General features: G+C 46.3%; 1 protein-coding gene across 8 annotated transcripts in view; it reads left to right on the top strand.

Annotated features, from left to right (window-relative positions):
* Window positions 1-22,077, top strand: part of phldb1b (pleckstrin homology-like domain, family B, member 1b) — a 73,400-nt gene that overhangs the window by 12,232 nt on the left and 39,091 nt on the right. For 6 of the 8 annotated variants that reach the window (XM_079272038.1, XM_079272042.1, XM_079272043.1 and 3 more), the window contains exons 1-5: window positions 1,957-2,058; window positions 2,957-3,058; window positions 3,849-3,972; window positions 4,334-4,504; window positions 20,737-20,844. In XM_079272038.1, coding sequence (XP_079128164.1) covers window positions 2,023-2,058; window positions 2,957-3,058; window positions 3,849-3,972; window positions 4,334-4,504; window positions 20,737-20,844 — 541 coding nt within the window. In that variant the 5' untranslated portion in view covers window positions 1,957-2,022. Of the gene's footprint in view, window positions 1-1,956; window positions 2,059-2,956; window positions 3,059-3,848; window positions 3,973-4,333; window positions 4,505-8,877; window positions 9,204-20,736; window positions 20,845-22,077 lie in introns of those variants that run through there. The other 2 variants (XM_079272040.1, XM_079272045.1) reach the window with 2 other exon arrangements.

The following is a 22,077-nucleotide window of genomic DNA, read 5'->3' on the forward strand; positions in this document are numbered from 1 at the left end:
TTCAATTAATAACAATAATAAAGCAAGATTCCCTCATGTGTGAGGAGAGATCCATGCCGGCCCGACAGGAAACAATGGCGGCCTTTCTGCCCTGGCATGAGGGGGGGGGGGGGGGAGAGAGGGGGGGAAATGGACTTCTTTGTGTTTTCCAGTGAGTTTCTGGATCTGAGAGAAAGGAAAGCTGCCGACGTCCTCCCTCAGTCTGAGAGAAACGGCCTTTGATGTGGTGAGAACACACAAATATACGCACAGGCAATGTGGGAGTTTAGAAAGTGTCATTTAACGGCAAAGAAGGAACTTTAAAGAGTAAATATGAATAGAAAACAAAGCTAGCTTACTTAGATGGCTAGTTTGAGGTTAGAAGGTCAGAGAGGCTAGATCGTTAGCTAATTTGCTCACGTTCACATTTTCAAAAGCAAGACTGCTACGTTTTATTTTTAATGTTAAAGGTTCTATACGACATTCAGAACATCAATACATCAAATATTCATCTATGTAAAGTATACGCTGGTCTATCTTTTCCAAAATCTAGTAGATTGTTGCCTGAACCTGAGTTTCCTCACGAAGTTCATTTTGAAAACATTGTATTCATGGAACGAACTTACAGTAAGTGTTCACGTGTGGCTCGTCTTTTGTAAGAAAACATAAAAAACGAGGAGTAACTTTTCGTAGGATATCAAACAGTTGTGTGAGAATACGTTGCACTGTCACCGCTGTTAGCTCTGTCAGCGCTGTTAGCACTGTCAGCACTGTTAGCTCTGTTAGCACTGTTGCTGTTGTGAGCGAGCGCTATTAGCTGTTAGCACTGTTAGCTCTGTCAGCACTGTTGCTGTTGTGAGCGCTGTTAGCTGTTAGCACTGTTAGCTCTGTCAGCACTGTTAGCTCTGTTAGCTCTGTTAACTCTGTCAGCACTGTTAGCTCTGTCAGCACTGTTAGCTCTGTTAGCACTGTTAGCTCTGTCAGCACTGTTGCTGTTGTGAGCGCTGTTAGCTGTTAGCACCATCCGCTGCAAGCTGCTGGCTCAGCCGTCGCCATGTTGAGAGCTGTGTGGAGTCAATAGATGCTCTGATTCTTTAACCTGACCTGACCTGCCAGATGATTTGTTACACAGGCACTTAAAGAAACACTTGGCATGTGTTTGATTGAATCCCGTGAATTTGGTTCAGGCCGAATGAACTGATGTGATTCTGCACGTCTGACTCCTGGCAGCAGTTTGAGCAGCAGTGGAAACTTGACTGGACTTGAAGTTTTAGGCCCCGTTTATCATTCCACCCATGATGAATGTAAGCAGCACCTCAATAGTCTCAGAGGACTTTGATGCATGAACTTAAAATCTCACTTGTCACAGTTCAACTTCAGTAGTCGTCTGCAAAGTGTCACTGAGACACAGAGCACATGCAGTCATTCATACAAAATCTGTTTCAAGGAAGCTAATTTACTAAATGTCAAACAGCGACAATTACTAAATAATTTGTATCGAACAAGTCATTTCAGGACTGACGTGTTGCTGCAGTAAGAGCGTGACGTAAAGCTCCAGTGAGCCTTTAATCGCTCAGCTTTTCTTGTCTTTCTGCAGGAAATAAACAAATGAGCATATTGTATAATACGAGTGTGTTTGTAGTGGAAGCATTGTGATGCATCTACAGAGCTCCTCCTTCCTCTTTCACCACTTTTATTCTAAGCTTTATTTTTGTCAAACTTCACTCACCACTCTCCTTTCTTCCCTTCCTCTTTCCTTCTTCTTCTTCTCCTCCTCCTCCTCCTCCTCCTCCTCCTCTCTTTTCATCGTCACGTAAACACATGCAGGTCTCTGTTATCTGGGACTTTTTGTTGCTGCCAGTCAGGAATGTAGGTCTCAGTGTAGCGGAGCAAGCAGCAACAGGTCCACCTCCTGAAACGGGAGTTAGAGCAAAGACAAAGAAGTGAGATCAGGACAAAGAGACGGTCTCGTCTCAGAGGTGTGCTGGTCAATCAAGTTCACACCGAGAGGATTGAGCCAGTGGCCGGCAGCAGCTGTTTGCCATGGAGGCTGTGCATGTGCTGGACAAGTGGAGAAAGGTAATTATTACAAAGGACAGGTGAACCTTATGAGGTGGTTGAACTCTCACGAGAATGGAACCTGAAGGGAGAAACACTGTCGTAGTTCTGTCTCCTTCTGGAGTTCCTCATTGCAGATAATATATTCTCAGCAGTTGTTTCTTATTTTCTGGCTGTTTGAGGCTGAATATCATTCCTCGTGTCTGTCAGGAGAGCGAATACGATGCTGCTGCAGTGTTTGCTTCTGCAGAGCGCATCCCCGCTGCTCAACATCTCATGCATGCGAATGACTCGGGGTCCTCTGAACCTCAGTGATTGCTATAATCAAGTGTTCTCCAACCTCCTCACAGCTCCCATCATGACTTCTTCACATTCCTCCTTTCTGCAGAGTCTGTCCATTTAACACGTGCACCAACACAGACACGGGACATATTTATAGACATTTGTTCAGCGCTGACTTGATGGAAATACCCCAGAAAATGAGTAAGGAGGGAGGAATGTATGGGATTTGGGCACGGTGAGTGTGTGTGTGTGTGTGTGTGAGTGTGTGTGTGTGTGTGTGTGAGTGTTTTCATAAAGATTGAGAGACAAGAGCTCAGCCAAGGTGTCGGATTTCCAGTGAATGTGTGAACTACCAAGAGATTTAAGCGTGTGCGTGTTTTAAGTGTTTCACTTCCTCAGAGTGTGTTGCTAAATACTGTCTACCATCTGTGTGTGTGTGTGCTGACAGCATGAATCACACACACACACACACACCACTCTGTGTGGAGGCAGTGGGGAGGGGGAATGCCACTAAACATGAGAACATTTCTGACCACAAAAACACCAAAACGCACAACATCTGGATGCTGTAACAAACCGTTGTCGTCGCTGCTGCCTCTTGTTCCTCTGTAACATCATGATGTCACTTCCTCCTCAGGATCTTCATGTGTCTCAGGGAGCCGTGGACAGCTCAGTGGACATGGACCGCCTGAACAGGAACATGCCCGAGTGTGGACGACAAAGCCACCAGGTGTTACAGGTGAATGTGTGTGAGTGTGTGTGTGTGTGTGTGTGTGTGTGTGTGTGAAGCCATCTTGGTTTCTGCCCGTGATCTTGCACAGGGTCACCTGATGAACAGACGGGGTCCTGAGACCTGAGAACAGTGTTCAAGACCTTTTTGTAAAAAATGGAACTCTTCATCACAGCTGTTTTATTTGTCAACAAGTTAAAGTATTTAAAGTATTTCAAAGTTTTCCGAATCGCCTCTTTTGATGTACAGAAGATGTACAGAGCAAAACATTGCCAGAATAATTTAGTCTTCAAATGAAGGCTGTGATGTGTGAAATAATATAATTATTTAACTTCAGTAAGTTTAGTCTTTAAGCTTTTTGGGCGTGATCGTAGCCAAACATGATGGAAAACGGCATATTATTAAGCCAAAAACCTTCATACCTCCTCCAGTACATTATATTCACTGTATTAATTCAACATGCTCAACAGCAGTAATTCATTTCATGATGAGACATTCACTTCACATTAACGAAGAAGACTAAGAAGCAGAATCGTCTTCATGTCTTTGTTGTCTCGAAGAGAATCGTGTTTTCTTAATTGCGGAAAGTGCTGTTGCCATGACGACATCCCTCCCCCCCATCCCCCTCTCGTTGTGCCGAGTGCAGAGGGGGAGACGAGGGAGTCAGAACAGATTCCTCCCTCCAGTGTGTGTGGATGGAGACGACCCCTCAGAGAGGAGCCTCTGATGCTCCTCTGATGCTCCTCTGATGCTCCTCTGATGCTTTTGACTGCTTTTGACCTTTGACTTCTGTATCCAGAGCACTCCTCTGGACCTGAACGAGACCGGGAAGGGGCTGAAGTTCCAGGCAGAGCGCCCCCACCTGGTCAGTCTTGGTAGTGGACGCCTGAGTACCGCCATCACCCTGCTGCCGCTACCTGAGGGTGAGACACGACACACCAGTTAGCTTCATGCTAAGTTCACTCTCGTGGCTCGAGCAATGTAACGGCTAAGAGACGTCTGTCTGTCCAACATGGCCGCTCCAGTTTCACCTCGCAGCTCTCAGAGACCTCTCAGTAATATGATGTATATTTTTATTTACTGGTAATATTTTCCTAAAATATGCTGTAACTGATCATCAGTCAAACATAACATAGTCATCAATACAACAGCTTAGTTATTCTACCGTTATCATGGAGAGACAGCACAAGAATCCAGTCCTTCCTAACTCCTTATGAGCTCCTTGTGTTACATCATCAGCGGTCGACCACATCAGATGTTAACCCCCCCCCCCCCCCCCCACAGGACGGACCACTCTGGGTCACGGCTCCATGGACGTCAACATCCAGGGCCTCGGAGTGGCGGCCCAGCACTGCTACATCGAGAACAGGTCGGGGGTCATCACGCTGCACCCCTGTGGGAACCTCTGTGCCATCGACGGGCTCCGGGTCTCTCAGCCGGTCCGCCTGTCACAAGGTAAGGAACCTGTCCCTGAGGAACCAGGTCTCACACCTGTCCCTGAGGAACCAGGTCTCACACCTGTCTCTAAGGAACCAGGTCTCACACCTGTCCCTAAGGAACCAGGTCTCACACCTGTCCCTAAGGAACCAGGTCTCACACCTGTCCCTGAGGAACCAGGTCTCACACCTGTCTCTAAGGAACCAGGTCTCACACCTGTCCCTAAGGAACCAGGTCTCACACCTGTCCCTGAGGAACCAGGTCTCACACCTGTCTCTAAGGAACCAGGTCTCACACCTGTCTCTAAGGAACCAGGTCTCACACCTGTCCCTAAGGAACCAGGTCTCACACCTGTCCCTAAGGAACCAGGTCTCACACCTGTCCCTAAGGAACCAGGTCTCACACCTGTCCCTGAGGAACCAGGTCTCACACCTGTCCCTGAGGAACCAGGTCTCACACCTGTCCCTGAGGAACCAGGTCTCACACCTGTCTCTAAGGAACCAGGTCTCACACCTGTCTCTAAGGAACCAGGTCTCACACCTGTCCCTAAGGAACCAGGTCTCACACCTGTCCCTAAGGAACCAGGTCTCACACCTGTATGTAAGGAACCAGGTCTCACACCTGTCTCTAAGAAACCAGGTCTCACACCTGTCCCTGAGGAACCAGGTCTCACACCTGTCCCTGAGGAACCAGGTCTCACACCTGTCTCTAAGGAACCAGGTCTCACACCTGTATGTAAGGAACCAGGTCTCACACCTGTCCCTAAGGAACCAGGTCTCACACCTGTCCATAAGGAACCAGGTCTCACACCTGTCCCTGAGGAACCAGGTCTCACACCTGTCCCTAAGGAACCAGGTCTCACACCTGTCCCTAAGGAACCAGGTCTCACACCTGTCCCTGAGGAACCAGGTCTCACACCTGTCCATAAGGAACCAGGTCTCACACCTGTCCATAAGGAACCAGGTCTCACACCTGTCCATAAGGAACCAGGTCTCACACCTGTCCCTGAGGAACCAGGTCTCACACCTGTCCCTGAGGAACCAGGTCTCACACCTGTCCATAAGGAACCAGGTCTCACACCTGTCCCTGAGGAACCAGGTCTCACACCTGTCCCTGAGGAACCAGGTCTCACACCTGTCCATAAGGAACCAGGTCTCACACCTGTCCCTGAGGAACCAGGTCTCACACCTGTCCATAAGGAACCAGGTCTCACACCTGTCCATAAGGAACCAGGTCTCACACCTGTCCATAAGGAACCAGGTCTCACACCTGTCCCGTGATACTGGACGGGTCTCTGCAGCACTTTACTTTGATCACATTTTCTCCAAACAAACATCACATGAAACAACATTTTTTACAGCGTTCAACCAGCCGGTCTGGTCGATAAAATGCTTTTTAAACAGCCGATCGATTTAAGAACGGCCCGAGGCTGCTGTGTTAACGAGCTAACAAGCTCAAGCATGCAGATATTGAAGAAACCAGAGGGAGAGACGCATTGATTTTCAATTTGCTTCACACTGAGTGGAGCTTAGATTGATCGCTGCTGAGAATTTCGTGAACATGATCCGCTGGTATTGTTATTTTGAAGGTAAAGGAAGAGTTGGTCAAAAGGTCTAAAGATCCGTCTGTATGTATGTAAGTACGTCATACTTTACTCCCCAAAGAAGAGATTTCCTAAAACACCAGAAAAACAAAGCCTTTCATCTGAAAGAAACTCTAAATGTTGTATCAGTTACATCTTTTCATCCCAGCGCTGCTTCAACCAATCGGACAGGAAGTAGAACTGTAGCCTCTACTGTAGTCATGGACATTCATAGAAGTTTACCTTCAGAGGAAGTCCAGCGTTGAATGTGAGTAAGTTAAAGGGACACGACTCATCATAACTCACAGGATGTGAACTCCTTCCTCTGCTGCTGTGTCATCACACCCTCCGGTCATAATTCTCCTTATAAGACGATAATTCATCTTTTACAGATAACGTCATCGAGAATATGTTGTCAGCAAAAATGTAATTATTTTCCCCAGAACATCCAGACGACTTCAAAAACTATAAACGTTGAATTACAACTGTTACCAACATGTAAATGTTTGGTTGATGTCAGAATCTACTCAGGTTTCTACAGAGTTCAGTATTAAACCGACGTACATGGTTAAATATAGACCGCCTATACCGCCGATGCCGTGGAGGAGTGGTGGAGACCTGTCAATCACTGTGTAGCCCCGCCCTAAAGCATCCCCTGCTTTATGGTCTGTGTGACTCTAAATGGAGCATAATGTACTAAATGAACATCATGCTGTATTGAAGAAGACTTGAAACTAGAGATTGAGACATAAACTCATGTTTACAATGTTTACTGAGGTAATAAATCAAGAGAGAAGTAGAGTCATTTTCTATAGACTTCTATACAACCAGAGGAGTCGCCCCCTGGTGGACACTAGAGAGAATGCAGAAGAAGAAGTGTGTGTCGTCCGTCAGCGTTGTCCGCTCTTGTCTTTTGGTATTTCAACCTGGACTCTGGCCGGGTAACCTGAGCGGGGACAGGGCGGGGGGGGGCTATATTTACCCCATGGATCCCGCTTTAGCCCCAGAGGGGGCTTCAGGTTGGAGGAGGCGTGTGAGGGTAAACCAGAGTTCATGTGTCAGGATCAGAAGAACAGGAAGTGACTGGTTGCACAACATTAAACTCACCATGAGACGGTACACTGAGTAAAGTAGAGGATGCATCGTAGTCAGATAGCTGCTGATGTAATGCCGTTTGTTTTTCTTTGACTTTGCAAATAAGTAGTCGAGCGACGGCGTCGGTCGAGCGGCGACACGTCGGCGTTGTTGTGAAATGAAAAGCGGTAATCAGTTTGGATTTGCAGCACAAATGAAATGGAGGGAAATCCCAACAATGAAGGGCTCGTGATGAAAAAAGACGAATCCGGTTAGTTCAAAGGGGGATGAGCTGATGTTTTAGAGGGATAAATGTTTAAAGGAACAACAACGGGGAAGAGAGGCGGACGTTAAGACGAGCCAGTTGAGGGACACACTTCTAAAACCCATTTACAGAGCAATAAACAAGATATTTCACATATTTTTTAATTACTTAGAAAGTTTAAAGGTGCACTCCACCATTTTTAAACATTAAATTCAGTCACCAATGACTCAGCCTGTGAAAGTTGTATATATATGGACTTCTGCTGCAGTGGAGAAGCTTCATTAGGGCCCATGGAAACACTGTGATGTCATCGTGATGTCATTAGTCTGTCGCCAAAATAAGGTCCCATTGGGGGACACAGTAAAAAGGGGCGGGACTTCGCCTCTCTGTGTTTTCCTGTACGCTGTGTGTGAACGAAGCATTAAGTTTCATTCTACTCAGTTAGCGGCTGGCTAGTTAGCTAGCTAACTGGCTAGTTAGTTAGCTAGCTTTAATGCTACAGCTGCAGAACATATAAAAAACCTTTCACAATTTAGCCAGACTTTACTGGTTTTTTTATATTACTGTTCACGCTTCTGCTAATTGCTAGCACTAATGCTAATTGCTAGTTGCAGATGCTAATCGCTAGCATGCAGACTATTGCTGTGAGGTGAGAGGTATGCCGCCCGGAACCCGGTTCTACACAGGAACAGGTTCTTAATTTGTCTTTCTGTTACACATTTACTCTGTCTAAAGTCAAGATAAGTGACACACACACACACACACACACACACACACACACACACACACACACACACACACACACACACACACACACACACACACACACACACACACACTATCCTAATATTTGTGCCTCCAGGGAACACTGAATACTTCCTTTAATGTGTATTTATATGGCTTTGACATATGGTAATATCTCACCTTTGTTCTTTTAGTGATAAAAGGATAAGAGAGAGAGAGACACACCTTGTGGCGGCTCTATTGATGTGGCAGTTTGTGTAAATATTATCGAATCAGAATCAGAAACCTTTTATTGTGAAATACGTTACACATGCAAGGCATGTTCGGGATTGGTGCGAGACAATAAACAGTGTGCAACAGTAAGAGACGTCATTTAAAAATAGAAAATATGACAATTAACAGTAAAATGTGATGAACAAATAAATAAATAAAGAGTACGTTAAGACAAGTATGCTATTAAAGTGGCAGTGTGTGTTTAAAGAGGAGAGTAAGTCATTATCCTGAGGACGTTCTGACATGATGATGATGATCAATACACTTTATTGATCAGTTAAGTTCCTCCTTCATTGCACAGCTCTGACTCAGGATCTCCTCCTCCCCCTCCTCCTCCCCCCCCCCCCCCTCCTCCTCCTCCTCCTCCTCCCTGACAGTCCCGACTCTCTCTCGCTCTCTGGACAGAACCAGCTGTTTCCTCCTGATCGCGTCTTCACTGAGAGACAATGGACACAACAATGACTTAAAGAAACCCGCGCTGTGTTTTCTTTCTCTTTTAAATTCTTAATGAACTGGAATACACCAACGCTTCCGTGGACCCGCGTTCTTAACAAGTGGGGCAAACAGACCGCGTCTCTTCTGTGAGCTCTCGCATATCTGCAGCATACATTAAAGAGTCTCTGGCGTAAAGAAGAAGGATTATCATAACAAAAGCGCGTCATGCACGCGCCTCAATAAACCCGCAGGAGAGAGAAAGGGGAACACGTGGCTTTACTTTGAAGGAGCAGACGCGATGAGCAGCACGGAGGGCGAGAGGAGGCTCGTGCGCAGGAGTTAAAGTAAGTGTTTTAAGTGCGTGGAGGGTTTCTCTGGTGTTTGCCTGCAGCACTAGCCGGTAGATGGATTACAGACTGCGGGGTCTGCGAGCTGTTTGTGGGATCACTATGTGAGCAGGCAGCAGATTGTGGACATTAGTTGTAAAACGCACGTTCTCGCATCGCTTGTTTCTTGCAGTCACTCGCACCAAACTGCGTTTATACTCGCGCGGGATGTGACGTTGTGCTCGCAAGTCGGTAAACTACACGTGATAGAATGTTACTTCTGGCTCTCTGAGGTTCACGAGGAGTCATTGTTCACTTCGGCACACATCCACCAAACATCGGTGACTCGAGGATTTAAAGAATGTGCTTCTAGTGGCTGCTCTCCACGCGCTGCTCGTCCACTGGAATGCACGCGCTGGGTGGCAGCGAGCTGTGTCAGCACATCGCACACATGGATGTTCCTTACACAGAGAGCTGCCTCGGGCTGGTTTTCATGCCGCTTCTTTCTGACATTTCCCAGTTTGTTGAAGTCACTTCAATGAAAGACATTTCCTCTGAAAGCGTGGAGACTTTAAACTGCGAGTCTTTTGAACGCACTTTGGTTTGTCTCCTCACACCTGCTGTCTCCAGCTCTCAGTGCTCACTCCCCCTGCCTCCATGTGACTTCTGTTTATAGACTACAGACGTATACAAGTCTGCCAGATCAGCAGACCCCCCATGCAGCCTGGCATGACGGACCCTGTGTCTGTCTACTGTTACGCTGCTATTCCTGGTTGCCGATGTGACCTAACCGGAGCTGCCAACTGGAATAGAACCGAGGGGCACGGAGAGAGACAGCGGAGGCCTTTGTGCCGAGCTCCTCGCTGCCGACCATATCTGGTGCCTCTGATGTTCACCCGTGTGTGATGAGGATGTTTGTGGTTCCTGAACATGTGGTGCATGTAAAGGGGAACGAGCTCGCGTGGTGCTTTCATTGAAGTCCTTGAGTTTCAATGAAACGTTTCCCTCAAGAAAGTTTCATCGAGAAGATTCACTTCTTATCAAAAGTGAAACATTCAGTTTATTCTTTCACTTTAATGTGCGTTTAGATGAAGCCGGGGACTAAAACCATCAGTGGAAACACCGTGTTTCATATAAACATTGACAAAGACTTTACTGAAGGAAGGTGTTGGACGTGGACCTCAATCTGCTTCAGAAGAAGAACTCAGAGACCTGACCAGTGACTTCCTCAATTCAGTTCTCAGAATAATGAACACAAACAATATTGTCGCGATGTCTTGAGAGAATTTGGGAGAAAAAAATCAGTTGAATTTATCTTTAATGGAGTTTATTTGTTTTGGCGATGCCGAATTCAGATCTTAGCGCTCTTGAACCGACAGCTCGCTCGCATGGAAACAATAAAAAGGAAAGTCAATAAGGATCTTTTTTCACGATGTAAACACGAATCAAACGCATCCACGTAGCCGAGCACCAGTCAGTTCATGACGTGGTGTTCTATTGACGTGGTGTTCTATATCGAGAGCAACCTCTGACTGTAGACGGGTCCAAACAGGACGAACCGCCACGAGGCCTTCGAGGCTCCTTCAAAACATTGGTTCTAAACACAACATTTATTTTGTACCCAACAATGAGGTCTTTCTTTAGTTGCCTAAACCTAAGTTGACTTCACTTATTTTAAGCCCAACAATGATGTTCTTCCTAAACCTAACTTTAGGTTCCCGACTGACAGAAATAAAAACCTGCTGCAGGCACGCACCAACAATACTCCAACTGAAACACTTTGGAAGTCGTGCTGAGCGATCCAGCAATGCAGCTTCCTCTCAACCACGTGTAGATCAGTCTGGTGTCGTGTTTATTGATGCTCAGACCTGCAGCCATCTGCCTCTGGAAGCGTGTTGCACAGCAGGAGGTTGGCTTTAGTTGTTCTGACAAAAGGAGGAGAGGGATGATGGTGGTGGGGGGAGGGGGAGGAACATCTGCTCGGACAAGCCTCGGACACGTTACCGTGGAGAGCGTCCACCAGCAGCTGACGGCCTGCTGGAGGCTGCATCTGGTCCGTGTGATGAAGACGCTGTGAGCAACCCCATCGTGGCAGCTCGCCGGCGTCAGGCTGCTTCCAACATGTGATCACTCCTTCCAACCTTTCAGACGCTCGTTCGCCACATGATGGGAATACAGGGCCAGACCTCCTCCTCCTCTCAAAGCAGCCCCGTATCTCCCTCTGGTATGTGCGTCTGTGTTTGAAGACTGTCATTGATTAACCGCTGGGTTTGACTCCCCAGCCTGTGCTGAGGCTGTAAAGCTTTCCATAGCAACCGGCAGCTCTAGTTGTGGGCATAAGATGAAACTCTGACGATAAAGTCTGTTTTCACAGCTTTTGGTTTGATAAACGGTGACGTGTTTGCCGATTGTTTAAAAGCCCAATCTGGTGAATGGTGCCGGTGAGTGCTGGTGTCTCTGACTCTACATGAACATCAAGCGTTCTCTCTCCGGCTCCTCTGACTGATCTGCAGAGCTGAGTCACGGGAGAGACTCCATGTGGTCACAGAGTGAAGGGGAACAGCCCCACGCTAGCAGAGCAATGATGGAATATTTGTCACGCATGTCGGGCGGGTTGAACGGACCGTCGTGATGCCACAGAGCCCTCGAGGCCCGATTCAGCTTGAGAGGAGAAAACTCAACGAGTTTACAAAGACCGTTCCTGTCAGTGGTATTAAATAGTTGCTCTCAGGTCGCATCTCTTTTCACTTGTCGTTATTGTTGTTTCTTTCTGGGTGCTGAAAGTTGAAAAATATTTAACTTCGGTTTACTTTTTACCCAACCGTCCAATCACAGGGCAGGGTGGGCGGGACTAATCGCCACAAAGACTCGAGACTCGTAACTTCTGAGCACAATTCCTTTGTTTTCACTCTAACAGCAATTCCAAGTCTGTACATTGATTCCATCCATATGGGCAACATTTAAAAAGAATCAGGACATTATAATTACATACGAGAGCGCTTTACCAGAAAGAAGAGGTTCACGTCTGAGTTTAGATCGTGAACAAGCTTCCATCAGCAACACACTCAAACGAGTACCAACCAATCAGAAGAGGATTCTGGGAGTTTGTTCCAGATATATAGTGCATACAAATATAGAATATAGAATTAACAGCATTATAATTTAAAATGCGATATCTGAGAAAGTGTGTTGACGGCTCGTTAAGCCCCAGTGATGGAAAGTCACGTGATTGTTGAAGTAATTTATCTGCTTCTCAACGATTATTTCCAGTATTACACATCTAGTATATATTCTAGTATATATTATAGTATCTCATAGTGTACTTATGAGGATGAAACTGAAGAAGGTTTCTGTGTTTTTTATTCTGCTGACAGACGAGTCCTATTTCTAGATCTTCACCTTCAGTCTGTTCGGATCCTTGTTTGCATTACAGCATGTTCTCTGTGATCCACTGAGTTTTATTAGAGAATGGGGTTGAAGTGTCCTTGAGGGAAGGTAGTGACAATCTTTGTGTCCTCACTCCTAGAAGACGAGCCACATGGGAAGCTCTGTGCAGTCGTGATGAGTGCTTAGTGCTCCAGCCTGTGAGCCTCCTCCTGGCACGCGTTCGCTTGTTTCTCGGTTGGAAGCGGAGTCGCTCTGGAGGACTGTGCTCGGCCTGAAAGATGCTGATCTTGCAGTAATACTCGGCGTGCACTCACCGTGATTGGACGGCGGCGATGAGATGAATCATTCCTGGAGAGTCTGAGGGAGAAATGGTTCTCGCTCCGGTTCAGGGAATCAATCTCACTGATTACCTGGCTGGATTTCACAGGACACACTACCAACCGTACCAACGCCGCCTCTCCTCTCCTCTGATGACGTTGTTATAATTATGAAAATGGCATTGTGTCATATTTTCCCTGTTTTTGGAAGCACAGCCGTTGATTAAGTGGAATCTCTGGTTTCGCTGAGCTCGGCCTCGGAGAAAACTCATCCTGAACCTCAGACGTGTTGTTGCAGGTCAGAGGGTTCTCATGAAGAAAGAGAAGAAGATCTGCTGCTGTGTGTTCCTGCCAGATGTGGAGCTGATATATTTTACTGCTGCACATGAAAGCAAGCAATTCTGGGTCCATCCCTGTAATGATGTTTGGAGATGAGCTCCTTCCTCTTAAGATACATTTTCAAAGTGAAGAATATGTGAGAGAGTCACAACCTTCACATCACGATACGAGTCGTTTGTATGTCCAGTTCCTGAAAGAAAAGACAGTCCCAGTGGACTACAGTGGTAGTGTCTCTGAGCACCAGAGTCCCTTTAGAAAACCTCTCATGTTACTGCAGCAAGTCTGACAGTCTGACCCTCTCAGTCCTGGTTCCGGTTCTGGTTCTCCCGTGCCTCCCTTCCCTCCAGCGGGTCCAGCAATACGTCCTGGGTCTCCAGCAGCGTGGTGTTGGTGCTGGAGGATCTGGGTCTGTCCACGGTGGACCGGTCTCTGCTGGAGCATCTGGGTCTGTCCACGGTGGACCGGTCTCTGCTGGAGGATCTGGGTCTGTCCACAGTGGACCGGTCTCTGTTGGAGGATCTGGGTCTGTCCACGGTGGACCGGTCTCTGCTGGAGGATCTGGGTCTGTCCACGGTGGACCGGTCTCTGCTGGAGGATCTGGGTCTGTCCACGGTGGACCGGTCTCTGCTGGAGGATCTGGGTCTGTCCACAGTGGACCGGTCTCTGTTGGAGGATCTGGGTCTGTCCACAGTGGACCGGTCTCTGTTGGAGGATCTGGGTCTGTCCACGGTGGACCGGTCTCTGCTGGAGTCTGAGCTGAAGGAGGTTCTGGTGAACCTGCATGATTTCATCTGGTTTCACCAGAATCCGACCCGGTGGCTCCGATGACGAGCATCAAGAACAACTCTATAGAAACAGACCACCTTGGATTTGGATGGGTAAACCGGATCTGTACCTTTTTTTTGAATTTTGTAGATTTCTTGAGGAATAGTTGTAGAATTAATACGATGTATCTGCTGATAAAGTGACAAACATTAGTTTAATTTGGACTTTAAAAGGCTGATGGATGTCTTGAATGATGTTTAACTGAAGGGGCAGAACAACAAAGATCCATATCTTCCTTCATCTTGCTGGTGGAAGGAGAAAGAAGCTTTCAGTGAATCTGTGTCGCTCCCGAGAGACCAGAACTGTCAGTTTCAGCATTAAAATACTGAATGGAAACCGCTTAAACATGCAGATCTGAATCTGCAGGAAACCCCCATTCAGTGGTGTTTTATCTGAATCAAACCCAGAGAGAACATTCCAACATTTGTCCTTCATTTACCCCAAAATTAGCTTTTTTTTTCTTTCTTTCGTTCCCTCAGTTTTGAGTTTGGAAACTTAGACTTCCAAATGTCAAAGAGACCACCCTCTCTGCGGGGGGAGAGTTGAGCTCACCCTCCGCCCCCCCGGGTTCACGCTCCCTGTCACCTCAGCTGATCAGCTCCTGAGGACTGATCGCCGTGGAGAACGGGACCTTTTGAAGACGAGGCCTTGAAAGTTAAAAGCAGCGTTCGACCGGACCACCGAGGGAGAGGTGGGCCTGATGAAGGCTATCTGAAAAGAATGTGTGTCGGCGTTTTGCTGCAAGTCACTGCTAACTAGCTCATGTCTGGAGCGGCCGGCAACCTCTGGTCCTAAAGAGGGAAGTCAATGCTGAAGTGTCTTAAAGCTGTCTTCAACACTGCACGATGCTCAAGACCTGTCAATCACAGTAAGCCCCGCCCTAAAGCATCCCCTGCTTTATGGTCTGTGTGACTCTAAATGGACCATAATGTACTAAATGAACATCATGCTGTATTGAAGAAGACTTGAAACTAGAGATTGAGACATAAACTCATGTTTACAATGTTTACTGAGGTAATAAATCAAGAGAGAAGTAGAGTCATTTTCTATAGACTTCTATACAACCAGAGGAGTCGCCCCCTGGTGGCCACTAGAGAGAATGCAGCTTTAACACATGAAGCTTTGACTTCACTCGGTGGAACCAGAGGTTGCCGCCTGGCTTCAGACGTGGTAGTATGGACGGAGATGCTGAAATGCTCGTCTGGACTGAGTTCACTTGTCTTGTAAAACAAACGCAGTAATGTGGATGTAGCCTAAATGGTTACTTTTAAATTCTTAAATAGTCTTTCGCCGTTGACTGCCATGTTTCTTTTCCCTGAGCTAAGGTCCCACGAGGGCGTGGACTTCTCTCTGCTGAGTCTTGTTATGTAGCTGTCAGGAACACAAAGTCATAAATGTGTTGCGCAACATTCAGACATGCCGGAAAAATCAACGGATCCCTAAACAGCCGTCACTCCGAGCCGCTCCAGTCTGAACACAGGGACTTAGTGGTTTTGAGGTGGGGCTGTTTTCTCTGCGTGGTTTGGGTTCGGCTTCTTCTTCTGGTCTCATTAACCGCCCACGCCCGGCTGCCTGTTGTAAATATGAGAGCGTCCCCCCCCCCCCCCCCCCCCCCGTTGTTTGAGTGGAGACTGGTTGACGTCGCTTCCACACTAAAGATAAGCGTTTGAAGAGCTGCCGGTTTTGCGACATTGAACCTGGTTGGAGCTGGAGACGTCCCAGCAGACCCTCATCCAGTTTATTGACTTACACACTGAGCGCGTCCTTTGAATTACATTTAATTTCCTGTAATTGCAGAATGAAGCGCTGCAGTTTCTCCGTGTCAGCACGTTGCCGGTTGCTCTATAATGAATAACCACATGATTTATGATCCCAACGCTCCTCGCTGAGTGTGACACACGATCCGTTTGGATCCAGAACCCTCCAGGGACCTGGATAAATACTCCATGAATCTAGTCTGATTCTGTGGAGCTCTATTGTCGGACGCTCCCTGAAGTGTCTCTCCAGGCTGTAAGAGGATCCGTCATGATGACGAGCTGGTTGCCGTTGTGATGGCGGAGTTGATGAGTGCTAATTGTGGCATCGAGAGGTTTACAGTAATGGATGAAACCAGATGGCTTGATTTGGATAAATATCATGTTGAGCTCACCGATTGATTTATTGGTTCCGCTTTGTGACTCGACCGTTAATTAGTTTTTTATTGTTCTTGAAACCATCTTTTAAAAGGTCAGTGTTCTATATCTACGGCCTGGTTCCCTTCAAAATGTCACCGTGTGTGAGTTATTAATGAGCGCCAGTAAATGTCAAGCATGTTAAATGTTGAGATGTATTTTAGAAAATGAAAAATAGGAGCAACATAAATGGAAGTCATGCAAACATGGGCAACAAACAGTTTATTTAAAGCTGTACTCTTTAAGATTCCAGTCCCGGTTGATTTGTTGGATGCTTTTGTTGTGAAGCAGCCTTCGTAGGAAATGCTCATTTTGCATCAGCGGTCACTGAACGTAAAGGTTTATTTCCTCGTGTGTGTTGGTCGGCAATTTGAACAAAGTGTGAAAATGGCGGACTCTGCCACAATGAATGAAAACTACTATATAACAGATAAGATATAAGTCATCACACAATGTAAATGCATTGAAGACACCGAAGGAGTCAGTAAATGGTATATTTGGGTTTAACACTGAATTTAAAGCAGTTTTGTGGTGTTTTTCCGCTTCTGTTATATTTTACGATCTACTCTACTAGAATTTCTGACAAGTTAAAAATCACTCGTTACAGTTTAAAAAATGTCTATGTTGCATAAAGTACAGTAAAGTAACTTCAGTGGCCGTTATTGTCTGTCAGAGGAAAACACACGCGCTCAGTGTTTTGTTTCTGAATGAGCATATTTTTGTGTGTTTGTGTACAGTGTGTGTTCTCTGTTTTGCTGACTCATCATGTGCTAATCCCTGGTGGCCACGCACGCACGCACGCACGCACGCACGCACGCACGCACGCACGTACGCACGCACGCACGCACGCACGCACGCACGCACGCACGCACGCACGCACGCACTCACACACACACACGGGCAGAGAGTGAGTGTCAGCTGCCGGCAGCAGTTTGTGTTGAGAGGACGATGAAGAGGAGGAGACGCGTCTCCTCTCATCCATCAGCTCGTAGCGTCCTCTTCGTCCTGAATGTCCACAAAACACTGAACAGTCTCTGAAGCACCAGATTCAATGCTGAAGTGTCTTCAAGCTGTGTTCTGTCCAAGTCTTCAATACTGCACGATGTTCAAGACCTGTCAATCACCGTGTAGCCCCGCCCTAAAGCATCCCCTGCTTTATGGTCTGTGTGACTCTAAATGGACCATAATGTACTAAATGAACATCATGCTGTATTGAAGAAGACTTGAAACTAGAGATTGAGACATAAACTCATGTTTACAATGTTTACTGAGGTAATAAATCAAGAGAGAAGTAGAGTCATTTTCTCATAGACTTCTATACAACCAGAGGAGTCGCCCCCTGGTGGACACTAGAGAGAATGCAGCTTTGACACTTGAAGCTTTTGCTTCACTTTAAAGAACCGGAGGTTGCCGTCTGGTTAGCAGCTTATATGCAGCATCCAGCAGCAAAAGTGAACTGCAGTCAATAAGTAGAGCCCTGAAGCTCCGCCCCTTTGCATATCCATTTACTCCGGAATAGTAATAGAAATATTTTGACTTACAATAGATTCATATTCCTAATTTATTGTTCTGCTTCTTGCCTTTCAAAGGAGACCAGAGATAAGCACACGAGCCTCGTGGTTGAGGAGCTGTTCCTGATACATGTTGGGTTATTTTAGATGTTTTATGACAATAACTATATGATCAAACAACATCTCATCAGTTCCATTCACCTTCCATCAGTGTTTCCCCAAACCTCCCACAGACATATCTAACTGCTGAGTAGAACTGAATCAGATCCGTCACCAAACGCCTCAAGCTGCGTGCCTTTAAACAGGCTTTCCTCTGAAGAATCGGCTCAGTTGATCTTCACCGGTTTGAGATCATGTTCGTGCACGTCAGACGTAGAAGTGTGGAGGCAGCAGAGACAGAATCCAGAGGCAGTCAGAGCTGCAGACCGCCGTGTTAACATCCTTTCAAATGTCCTACTCGGGAACTTGCTGATGAGACTTCCAAATATCCACAGAAACTATTTCAAAGTGTGGGAAAAAAAAATACCAACCAAAGTTCTGTTGGGAGACGGTGTCGTAAACCGCCGGAGGGAACGCTGATGGAAATTATAATAACGGACACGGATGGCGAAGATGAAGTGCTGCATTTGGCCATTTATTGAACCAATATAAAAGGATCCATTTCACTGCTTCTTGGCTCCCAACTCGTCTGCAGAAAACACGACCGTGTGCACCGGCTGTAGCGTGCAGATGCACGTTAAACAGCTTTTGTGCACAACAGAATACAAATATTACCCACACACATCACTGCTTTTTAAAACTGATAAAATCATATTTTCCATTTATTTGCGTCGTTGCACGCAGCTCATAATCAGGCGGTTTCCTTCCAAAGCTGTCAAGCGCGTCTGTCCCGCCAAAATAAAAGAGCATCTGGCACCTGAACGTAATGGAGAAGTTTCCATCTTTCCTATCTGGTGTTCCCGGCTGACGACGGAGACGGATCTTATCTCGTAATCGCAGCAGGACGGCGCTGCTATGTTCGGCGAAGGCAATAAACATGAGATCGCTTATCTGTCGTCCAGCTCGTGGCTCATGAAGGGGATGAATTATTGATTCAACATTATGGTTTGTTTTACGTCTCAAACCAGGATGTGAGTGGATGCTTGACGATGGTGAATGGAGCCATAGAGACCGAGTGTGTCACGTGAATACAGGCCTGATCAGCATCAACAGTCGGCTCATGATGAATGGATGTCATCATAATCAACATGAGTAAATCATGAGACTGAGCACCGGGATCACTAACATTTCAGAGCAGCGTTGAGCAACTCTGTCTCTTCAACCAATCATTTGATTTATTTCAGCAAGTTTGAGGAAGAAATACTCACAAATGTGATTTTTAGCAAAGTCCAAGTCAAGTCTCAAGACTTTGAGCTGTATCTCTAGTCTCTAGTCTTGACTGTTTGGTCATGAGTCAAAGCCTAGTCTTTAGTCACGAGTCCAAGTCTAGCTTCAGGTCTTTAGTCACGAGTCCAAGTCTAGCTTCAGGTCTTTAGTCACGAGTCCAAGTCTAGCTTCAGGTCTTTAGTCACGAGTCCAAGTCTAGCTTCAGGTCTTTAGTCACGAGTCCAAGTCTAGCTTCAGGTCTTTAGTCACGAGTCCAAGTCTAGCTTCAGGTCTTTAGTCACGAGTCCAAGTCTAGCTTCAGGTCTTTAGTCACGAGTCCAAGTAAAGTCTCATGTCGTTAAGCTATATGTCGGGTCTCTTTGGTCTCAGGTCCAGGTCGAGTCTCAAGTTGTGACCTTTGTCTGTCAGTTGTTTGGTCTGTTGGTGTTCAGTGAGTTTTTTTTAGATTTTTTATGCTGCGGCTGTAAACGGCTGATGAGAGCCGTGAGAGTGAACCGGAACATGAACGTTACGCTCCATGAAACAACATCAACGAGCTGAAGAAGAACAGAAAGCTCTGTGGAGACGAGGGGAACTGCAGAGTTTAGTAATGAATACAAGTTGGTCCGTCACTGAGTGATGCCTTTCATACATTATTATTATTATTAGATTATTGATTAGTGCTTTGAAGAGCTCCATGAAGTTAAACCCAGATAGTTGAGGCAGCACTTTGAGATAACACGTGAACCTCAGATGACTTGTCGGCTGCACAGGCCTTTACATTCGACCAGCTGACGGACTTCTAACAGACCGACTGAGCTGTAAGTAGATGATCACTGTGTTTACTGTTGGGCTGTTCCATTCAGAGCGTCTTATCTCCTTAATTGGATGTATTTCCTGCAGGATGTCTGGGCGAGGCTCATCAGACAGTCCAGCTAAACCGATGGGATTTCAATCGGCCAGAGAAGACGGGCTTATTTGATGTTGGGGGTATTTCAATAATAATAAAAAAGTAATTTACACTTCTGATGCTCATGTGAACAAATCAATAAATAAATCTGGTGGTGTTGGTTCCTGTTTTAGCTCTTTGCACCGCTTTCACCTCTGATGCTGTCAGAACAACTCTGACGCCTGATCGTGGCCGTCTGTTGGCTGATACCACGGTCCTCTGGGTGATTGTTCTGTTGGTCAACTTGAAGGAATAGTTTACACTTTAGCTTCATATTTAGCATACAGACATGAAAGTAGTGTATTATGCACCCTCAAATGAATTGTGATCGGGACTTGGAACTTGTCGGTCTTGACTCGGAACTTGTCGGTCTTGACTTGGAACTTACCGCTTCGTCAGGGCAACCCCCACAAGCACCTTGTATTAATTGATGAAAGCTGCATTACTGGCGTCTTCTACGTGTTTTTAGAAAACATCGTGTGCTCTGCAAAAAAAATGCGATATTTTCCAAAATGTCAAACGGTTCCTTTAATTTAAAGACGTCCAGTCACCAAATCATCAGGATGTGCTCACTGGAGCGATAGTGGGCCAGATTTATTTAAACCTGGAGATAAAGTGACTCATTTACTTTCAGTTAAACGTGTTTTTAAGTTCCTGCACTAACACAAATGATCTTCTGTTTTCCAGGCTGCATGCTGTGTTTTGGCCAGTCGGCCTTCTTCCGCTTCAACCATCCTGAAGAAGCCTTCAGGATGAAGAGCATGATGCCCCAGGGAGACTACAGACTATGTCCAGGTACTGTACCACCATGCATTTTATATATATATATATATATATATATATATATATATATATATATATATATATCCTGTTTTCACTCTACACTGCTACATTTGACATCATGTCGGGGTTTCTGTCGCCCACAAACGTGGATCCAGTGTGAATAAAAGCACACTGACCTTATGTCACATGATGATAAAGCCTGTGAGAATGAATGGGTGTGATTGTTGCAGGCGGGGGGGCGAGGTGGAGCAGAGTGTGTTCTACAGGTGCATGTTTGCACAGCAGTAAACCTTCTGGCAGTTTTCCCTCTTTCACGGCCCGGAGAGGGTGGAGGAAAAAAGTCGAATTGTAGTTCTTTCCGTTTTTATTTCCATTAAAACTAACTTTCATGTTGTGTTGATTATGGCGCCCCCTGTGGACTAAGGTGGTAGTGTCTCAGAGCGCCAGAGTCCCTTTAGAAAACCTCATTTCACTGCAGCAGGGTCTGCCAGTCTGCCCCTCTCAGTCTGATCTTTTAGTCTTTAAATATTCACATTTGAACATAACTACATTGAATGAACACGGTCTGATTTGCAGCTCTGTTACAACAGCGTTGTTGTTGTTGTTGTCTGTATCGGCCTTTTAAGACCAGTTGTAACTCTGCAGCCTGAACGGGCGCCCAGCTGGGACCTGGTCCTGGAGTTCACACCATGCATGTTTGATGAGCATCTCATTCCTCTGCGTCGCCAGGCAAAGTTTTCCGCTCTGTGTGTGTGTGTGTGTGTGTTTGCGTGTGTGTGTGTGTTTGCGTGTGTGTGTGTGTGTTTGCGTGTGTGTGTATGTTTGCGTGTGTGTGTGTGTGTTTGCGTGTGTGTGTGTGTTTGCGTGTGTGTGTATGTTTGCGTGTGTGTGTCTGTGTTTGCGTGTGTGTGTGTGTTTGCGTGTGTGTGTGTATGTTTGCGTGTGTGTGTGTATGTTTGCGTCTGTGTGTGTGTGTGTGTTTTCTGAAGTGCTCCTCCTGGCAGAAATGTAAGTGAATACCTTTTCTTGGCCGGCTGCACCACCAGAGATCTGTCTTCTTGTTATTTCCCTCGTTGCGCTGTTGACGCTGCCTGTCTGCCGGGAGGTTAAGTATAGCACACATGGCATGCTGGCTGCTGTGGACCTCCTCGTCCAGCAATGAAAGCCTTCCGCTGTTTAGAAACCTGTCATTTCCCTCAATTATGCATTCCTCAGTTGCATTAAGATAAAGGAAACCTGCTTATA

This window comes from Melanostigma gelatinosum, assembly GCF_949748355.1.
Source record: "Melanostigma gelatinosum genome assembly, chromosome: 7".
Lineage (NCBI taxonomy): Eukaryota > Metazoa > Chordata > Actinopteri > Perciformes > Zoarcidae > Melanostigma > Melanostigma gelatinosum.